The 8,694-nt window shown below is 53.3% G+C and overlaps 1 protein-coding gene across 1 annotated transcript in view; it reads left to right on the top strand.

The window, feature by feature from the left end:
* The window catches only part of FRMPD3 (FERM and PDZ domain containing 3), a 91,219-nt gene extending 83,352 nt beyond the window's left edge, over positions 1–7,867 (top strand). Inside the window, exons 15-16 of the mRNA XM_011958719.1 lie at positions 1,391–2,212; positions 4,731–7,867. Of these exons, the coding sequence (XP_011814109.1) occupies positions 1,391–2,212; positions 4,731–7,795 (3,887 nt within the window). The 3' untranslated portion in view covers positions 7,796–7,867. The remainder of the gene's footprint in view (positions 1–1,390; positions 2,213–4,730) is intronic.
* The last annotated feature ends 827 nt before the right edge of the window (positions 7,868–8,694 follow it).

An 8,694-nucleotide genomic window follows, 5' to 3' on the forward strand; every position in this document is an offset into this window, starting at 1 on the left:
AAGAAAGAAAGAAAGAAAGAAAGAAAGAAAGAAAGAAAGAAAGAAAAAGAAAGAAAGGAAGAAAATGGAGTATTGAAGTCTCCTACTACTGTTGTTGAATTGTATATTTTTCCCTTCAATTCTGTCAGTTTTTTCTTCCTGTATTTGGGGGTTTTGTTGTTAGGTGCCAGTGCTGTACTTTTGTCATAGATGTAATCTCTAGTGAAAGGCAAACTGGAGTTTGAGTGGCATTTCGAAGTCTTGTTTTCCAGCATCTTGATCACCATGATGAGCTATAAGGGCAATGACTAAAAACATGGGTTTTGAAGTCCTTCAGACCTAGGCTCAAATCCAGTCTACCACTTGGTCTATGTAACCTTAGGCGAGTCAGTTTCTTTAGCTGTAAAATGTAGATAATGATAATAACTACCTCATTGGGTTGTTATGAAGATTAAGTACGATCACATATATTAGGACCTTAGCCTAAGTTAGTGCTTGTTTGTCGTCTGTCTGCTGTCCGAGTGTATTCTCACAGATAAAATGGGGAAGAGCTCCAAAAACAGTGAGAGAAGGTATTCACAGATAAAGCATTTGCGATAGATAATTCTCAGATGCACACACCTACCGTCATTAAGAGCGATTGACGAGAGCATTTGCCACATGTATGTATGTGTAGCAGGTAGGGCTGACCCTGCATGAATGCAGAAAAGAATAAAATTTGAAGAATTGTAAGAATACTTCCCCTACCCTCCTCCCACATATGCACATCCCAGCATATCTGCCATATACTTTATACATTCAGACCCTGGAATTCTAATATAGAGCATTATTCTTTTAGGATCCCTCCATCAACAGGCGTCTCTGAAATGCAAACTCTTGGGCATTATATGTAGCCTGTTTAACAGGTTTTGACTAAAGCATTAGTAACTTGTCAGATTTATTTCCTTCTGCTAGAAGAGATTCAAGATAACAAGAACAACAGAGCACTGGTGGTTGGAAAAGCTCTGAAAAGAGGTGGGGGCAGGGGCAGGAACAGTTCCAAGTGGGACATATGTCTACAGCTGACTTTCAAACAGAGGGTAGCCATGTAAGAGTCCAGCTGTGCCCAGACACCAGGCTCTAAACCAAGGTGTTCACTCCCACCCCTACCATACCCCATGCCTTTTCCCATTTCAGAGGTGATGGGGCTATTAGCAGCTCAGGTTATTAGACTCTACTCACTCTACTTTCAGGGTCAGCGGTAACATAGCTCATCAACTTCCCTACCCCTAATCTTTGGCAGCCAGGCAATGCTTTGTCTTGGGACCTGCCACTCGGTCGTGCTGCAGAGACATGGGCCAGAGACGACAAGGGAGCTCAGTCACAATCCTCGGCACCAGGGTTCATCTGTTGATTCTCTTTCTGGGTTTAGATTACATGCACAGTGCCCACCGCCCTGTCACTGGGGGCCACCTGGGGAAAAAGGAGAGTAGTTATGTGGGCAGCGTGGACACCAGCCCCAGGAAATTGAGCCGCTGCACGCCCCCGCCTGCCGACTCTGAGCTTGTCAGCTTCTGCTACCTCCATATGCGGGAACAAAGAAAGGAGCAGCAAAGTCGGACAGATGTCAACGAGAACCTAATCTTCTTTGAGGAGACCAGGCCCCGAACCAAGTCTGACCCCACATCCAAAAGTTCCGGCCAAGGTTATGAGGTAGTCCCTGATGACTTTGATGCAGCTAGCCTAGACCATGAGCCTTGTGCCAGCAGGGCCCGGTCCTACACCTTGGACAATTCCCTTGGGGCTGAAGCCCTGAATTTCTACTGTGACTCTTGCAAAGCCAAGCTCCAGGAGCAGCTGGGCCCTCGCAAAGGTGGGAAGCCTGGCTCGTCTCGGGACAATATAGTAGATTTGATGTCCCTCCCACCACCTGGGAGTGAGGAGGAGGAGGAAGAGGAAGATGAGACAACTTCTCTGTTGCCAGCCATTGCTGCCCCACCCCCTGGTTTCCGAGACAACAGCTCTGATGAGGATGACCCCAAGCGCCGGGCTGTCCAGAGCCAGGAACAAGGACGCCACCTGCGTGGGCTTCTGTACGATGAGATTCCAGTGACATTGATTGACAGTGTGCAGACCCGGACAGTTCGAGATCATGCCCAGGAGCTAGATGATGCTCTGGTGTCCACTCTGCAGGCTCTGGAAGCCCTGGCTGCATCCGAGGATGGACCACACCCACCACCCCCACAGACTGCAGGTAATGACCTATTCCTTCTCCCTCCTTCCTCCCACTTCTCCTGTCCAGAAAGGGCCAGTGGGTAACATTGTGTCTTTCCAAATAGATGCTAGAGTCACTGAGGTATGTCAAGGCAGTGGATGGACCAAAGGTTGTTTAGATAGGGTCAGAGGAGCAACGATGTTGCAGCAGGGAGCAGCTGCTCAGCTCTAGCTAGAGTTCTGGCGCTCGTCATTGCATCTCTTTGGAAATGCCTTACAGATAGATCCCAGGGATTGAGGTCATGACAGCTATGGATGCAGGCCAGGATGGAGGATCAGAGAAAAACTGTGAGAGATGTAGAAGACAGGCGAAGAACAGAACATCCAGCATGCACATGATTGAAAGAAAAGCAAAACGACCAACTCATTACCTAGTGACCTGGGACCAGGGGAGCCAAAGTCCATCACTGCTCATGGCTGAGGTCTTTATCCTGCCTAAGAACGTGGGCTCCGAATCAGATGCACCCAAATCCTGGTTTCTTCAGTCATTGTCAGTGTAACCTTTGGCAAGGCACTTACTTTCTCTGACCCTCATTCTGTAACCTTAAATGGGTTTTATAAAAGTAGTTCTATCACATGGGGTTGTCATAAGGATTGAATGAGATAATTCATGCAAAGCATGTAAGCACTGCCTAGCACACAGTAAGGCCTCAGTAAGTGGTAGCTATTGTTACTAAGTATTAGTTCATAGGAGAACCGTACAACATGCCTGCTGTTCCCTGTTATAGACATACGTATGTCCATCTTGTAGACAAACACACATCACACACGTACCCATAGTCACATATATGTCCCTCCATACACATACACCTTAAAAAAAGAGAAGAGAGTTGGGCGTGGTGGCTCACGTCTGTAATCCCAGCATTTTTGGAAGCCGAGGTGGGCAGATCACTTGAGGTCAGGAATTCAAGATCAGCCTGGCCAACATGGTGAAACCCCGTCTCTACTAAAAATACAAAAATTAACTGGGTAGGCTGGTGCACACCTGTAGTCTCAGCTACTCAGGAGGCTGAGGCAGGAGAATCACTTGAACCTGAGAGGCGGAGGTTGCAGTGAGCTGAGATTGCACCATTGCACTCCAGCCTGGGCGACAGAGTGAGACTCAAAAAAAAAAGAGAGAGAGAGAGAGAGAAGAGGTAAATAACACAGCAACAGAAAAGGAATAGGGAGGAATAGGGACTACGAGAAAGCATGTGAGGCAGGGAAAAGTGTAGAAAGGGAGGGTGAAGGTATTGGGGTCAGAGAAAGCCTGCCTTTTCCGTATGTGAGGACACCCTTGACATTGGGCAGCCCCCATGTATTTGGCCCCCAGGGCTGGCATTTCTCTTTGCTTAGAGTCTGGAGAGAGTGCTAACTGCTCCCAGGCTCAAGTCCCATGTGGCTGCTGGAGAGAGGACAAGCTCAGCTAAATGGCCTCAGCTGCAATGACTGTAGGCAGGCTTGGCCAGATGAGGAGGGATAGAGACCTCTCTTTGCCAGCCCCTCTTTAGGACAATTAACAAAAATTTCCTAGCTGTTGAATCTAAAAATAGTTGTGATTAGCATGCTGTTTTGCATGTGATTTGCATGGTAATTTGCCATCAAACTGCCCAGATCCTTGCTCCACCTCTTTTGTTTCTGTTTTGGATTCCAGCCTTTCATCCCCTTCTTATAGCTTGCCCCTCTTTGTCCCCTCCCCTCCACTCTTCCCACCCTCAGCCCTGCATTCTCACCAGGCCTGACTGTTTTTCTCCAGCTGGAAATACTGCTGGCTAACCTTGGCTTCTATGCACTTCCTATACAGTCAGCCCTCTGTATCTGAGGGTTCTGCATCCACTGATTCAACCAACTGCAGATCAAAAATATTTGATAAAAAGAAATATGTCTATACTGAACATGTACAGATTTTTCTTGTCATTATTCCCTAAACAGCACAGTATAACAACTACTTACATAGCATTTACATTGTGTTAGGTATTATAAGTAATCTAGAGAGGCTTTAAAATACATGGAAAGAGGGCCGGGCGTGGTGGCTCAAGCCTGTAATCCCAGCACTTTGGGAGGCCGAGACGGGCGGATCACGAGGTCAGGAGATCGAGACCATCCTGGCGAACACGGTGAAACCCCGTCTCTACTAAAAAATACAAAAAACTAGCCGGGCGAGGTGGCGGGCGCCTGTAGTCCCAGCTACTCGGGAGGCTGAGCCAGGAGAATGGCATGAACCTGGGAGGCAGAGCTTGCAGTGAGCTGAGATCCGGCCACTACACTCCAGCCTGGGCGACAGAGCGAGACTCCGTCTCAAAAAATAAAATAAAATAAAATAAAAATACATGGAAAGATGTACATAGGTTACATGCAAATACTATGCCATTTCATATCAGGGACTTGAGTATCTGCAAGTTTTGGAGTCTTCAGGAGTCCTAGAGCCAATCGCCCATGAATACCGAGGGACAACCGTGTAGAGCTGGAAAAGAACTTGATTTCAGTAAGCGTAACAAGCCCTATCCCTGTTCCTCCAGGTCTGATTGTGCTGGCCACAATCACTCCTGAATCATCGCTGGACTCGGGTCATGAAACCAACTCTTCAGAGCTCACAGACATGTCAGAGATGATGTCGGCCATGAAGCAGCACCAGAACACCACCTACTTCCTGGCCCAGCACCTCAACAAGGACAGCCTCCTTGCCCGCAAGGACCTGCCCTTCCGGATCCAGAGCTGTGCAGCCCAGGCTGTTCTTACGGCCCCTTACTCTCTCGGGCGCCCGGATCCCAACCCATCTCTCCAACCCATTGCCACAGGCCAGAGTAGTGGCCCCGCTGGCGCTCGGAGGAAGCTGCCCCAGTCAGAGGGCCAGGTACAGGGAGAACGAACATACTCCTTGGCAGTGCACCCAGCACTGTCCCCACAGCTTAGTGAACAGAAGAATCTGAGCCTGCTGTCCCCAGTTCCTGAGGACAAAGGGCCTGGCCACACTAGGGCAGGCCTAGAAATGTCACTGAGGGCAGCCACGTCATCCCTCAGTGAAGAGCAGGTCTCTGAGCTGAGGGACAACCTGCCCAAGGAGGTCAGGTTGAGCCCCAAGCTTATCCTGGACCCAAAGGGCAGTGTGACCCCAGCCATCATCTCAGCTGCCCTACAGCAAGTGGTTCACAGTAAGAGTCTAGTCACTCCTGGTGGGGCTTTGGGGAACCCCCCCAGCAGGGGTGAGAGAAGGCTGGAGGCCAGCATGGGGAGGCCAGAGGTTAGCATGATGAGCAGCAGTGCAAATACGAATCTGAAGTTCAAAATTAGCCCCAGTGCTCCAGAGACCTCACGGAATTCTCAGCATCAGCTGGGCGCAGAGGTCTCTTCCAGCCCCAGAGCACCCACAGGCAGCTGGGCTGACAGCCTGCACCTCTCCCAACAGGAGGACAGGCTGCCTGTTCAAAATTTCCCTCCCAAAAGCTATCTTCTGCGAACAAGCCGAGAGTCAGTGGGCAAGCAAGCTACAGGGGAGGTGGCAGGCAAAGGTGGGCCAGAGGGTGGTAAGCCCACCCTGCAGAAGCAGGGCACCATCCCCAGCCAAGGAGAGAAGGCGCAGCTGGAGAGCACACCCAAAAGAAGCAAGCTTGAAGAGACCAGCCTGGTTCCCCGAGCTACCTACCCCATGGCTCTGCAGAGCCCCAGCTGCCAGTCAAGAAGCCACAGCCCCAGCTGCCAGCCCCATGGCCACAGCCCCAGCAGCCAGTCTCAAGGCCAGAGCCCCAGTTGCCAGCCTCGAGGCCAGAGCCCACTGAGGTCTCAGGCTGCCAGCCGGCAGGTGAGCACCATGCCCTCTAGGAAGCTTGAAACAACTCTCAATGGAGCCCACTCGACCTCTGAAGGCCCTGCAAAACCCAAGTCATCCCGAGGTCCTTTCCGGCTACGCAATTTATTCTCTGCCACCTTCCCAACCCGCCAGAAGAAGGAGACAGATGAGCGGCAGGCCCAACTGCAGAAGGTAAAGCAGTATGAGCTGGAGTTTCTTGAGGAACTTCTAAAGCCACCAAGCCAGGGGGAGCTGCCAGGCACCGAGTACCTGCAACCTCCAGCACCTGGCCGCTGCAGCTGCCAGCTCCGCAGCAGCCCCGTGCAGCAGGGTCCTGGCATGTCCCGCGAGCAGAGGCGCAGCTGCGACTGCAAGCGCATCTGCCGGGGGGGCCGGCCGCAAGCCACCCAGACACCAGTGCCCAGCCTCCGGGGGAGGGAAAGGGACAGGGTCCTCCCTAGCCAGAGGCAGCCAGAGGCTGGCCCAGGCGTGAGCCTCAGCAGCCCCATCAATATCCGGCGCATTCGTTCTACCAGCCTGGAATCCCGAGAGTGCCGATCGGACCCTGAGAGTGGTGTTTCGTGCCTGACCACGTGTGCCTCAGGGGGCGAGTGTCTGGGAGCTCCCAACTACAGGAAACTGATGCGCCGCTACAGTATCAGTGAACTGGACCAGGGTGACAGGGCCTCGCTGACCTCGGATGTCTACCCACATCCGCCCCTGGGCATGCTGCCCAGGGAGGCCAAGGAGTTAGAAGCAAGCCTCCCCATAGCCTTGGGTCCCAAAAGCAGGCCTCTGGAGTCACCGACGCTGGGAGACCCCTCCTACGTCCAGGTTGCCCCAGAGACCAAAGGCCCCAGACAGATGGCCGTGTTCTCACTGCCCGCGGAGGTGTACCGGAAGCCTGCCGAGCTAGACGAGGACAGTGAGAGCAGCAAGTGCTGCTCCATCCGCTACTGCTTCTACTACCGCAAGTGTGACATGGCAGATGATGCCAGTGATGGCAAGGATGAGCTCTCTTACTCTATCCCCATGAAGATTCTGCCTGGCATGAAGCTGGACGAGCAGGTGGTGCCTGTGGTGAGCAGGACCCTGCAGGTGCTGGATGCTGCTACCTGCAGCAGCAGCAGCCCTGAGGCCTCCCGCACTCAGGAGATTGACCTCCGTGTGTCCACCTTCGAGGGGAGCCTGGCCAAGATCAATGCCCTGCGGGCCCATGCCTATGGCCTCCCTGATGGCTTTCTGGCTGCCCGGCTGGACACCAATGAACTGCTGACAGTCCTGCGGCAGTGTGTGGCCAGCCCCGAGGCCCGTGCCCCCAAGCCCTATGTCTCTCAGATCTCCGAGTATAAGCTCGAGCTAGCTCTCAAGTTCAAGGAGCTCCGGGCCTCCTGCCGCCGTGTGGCCAATGTGGACAAGAGCCCGACTCACATGCTGGCAGCAATCACGGGCAGCTTCCAGGTGCTGAGCAGCCTCATTGAGACCTTCGTGCGGCTGGTGTTCATTGTGCGCTCCGAGGCCCAGCGCCAAGAGCTGCTGGCCAAGGTAGAAGAGGTGGTGAGGAACTACACCTTCCTGCTGCGTGCAGCTGAGGAGTCCACAGCCCGTAACCTTAACCAGCAGCAGCAGCAGCAGCAACAACAGCAACAACAACAGCAGCAGCAGCAACAACAGCAGCAGCAGCAGCAGCAGGTGGCAGCAGCTGCAGGGGCAGCCACAGAGCACCCACCAGGCTCCCCAACTTCGGCGACTGTTATGAGCACATTCACCCACTCCTTAAAAACCCTTATTAAGTAGGGCATCTGCCCACACCTGTCCCCCTTCCCCAACCATGGCCCCAAGTTTGAGCTTTGTGGTCCTTGCATCTTGTGGTGAGTGTGTGTGTATCTGCTGGGCCAGTCAGGGTCCAAGAGCCCATCAGTCTCCAGGGAGTGGAAACTCTCTCGATTAAGGCTCTCTCTTAAGGGCTGCAGACTTAGCTGCCGCCCTGGGTGTCCTCACCCCTTCCCTGGCCTCTGGGCCTCACTGTGAGGATAAAGGCCCCTCGTCACTCTGCTCACAGCAGGGCTGTATTTTATCTCTTCTCTCGGGCTGAGAGGTGACATCAGGCTCACTTCCTGCTCAATCCGTGTTGGGCGCTGGGGGAGCCAGGGCCTGAAGGAAGCGGACCCTCAGGCCTTGAGCTCCTCATGGCATTGGCTCCCCTGCTGGGAGCAATGGCAGTAGCAGCAGGCCACATTGCCGTGCCGAGGGGAGAGTGCGCTCAGTCCAGATGTGCCCAACCACCTTGGGCTCACACTCACTTGGCAGGTGCCACCCTGAGGGCCTGTGCCTGGGTGAGATGTCTGCAGAAAACAGCCACACTAGGCTCTTTGCAGCTGCCCAACAGGCTGCCAGCCTGGGGAGCCCTCACCTCCAGGTCCAGTAGCTCCACACCAGCCATCCCCAAAGTGTCCTGCCTCTCACTGATGGGCAGGGCAGCTCAGTCCACTAGGGAGCAAGCATCTGGGATCACCCCACTCATTTTGGGTAAGGTACCTGGTGAAAACGTCTGCCTGGGGAGACCCAGTGCAGGCCTAGGAGCCCGCCCAGCCCAGCGCAGGGGCTGTTGCTGCAGGCGTGAGGCTCCTCTGTCAACATCTCTACCAGACAGACTGTCCTTTGGAGTTTGACTTAGCTGTGGATCGGGGAGGGGG

Source organism: Colobus angolensis, unplaced genomic scaffold, assembly GCF_000951035.1.
Source record: "Colobus angolensis palliatus isolate OR3802 unplaced genomic scaffold, Cang.pa_1.0 Scaffold472, whole genome shotgun sequence".
Lineage (NCBI taxonomy): Eukaryota > Metazoa > Chordata > Mammalia > Primates > Cercopithecidae > Colobus > Colobus angolensis.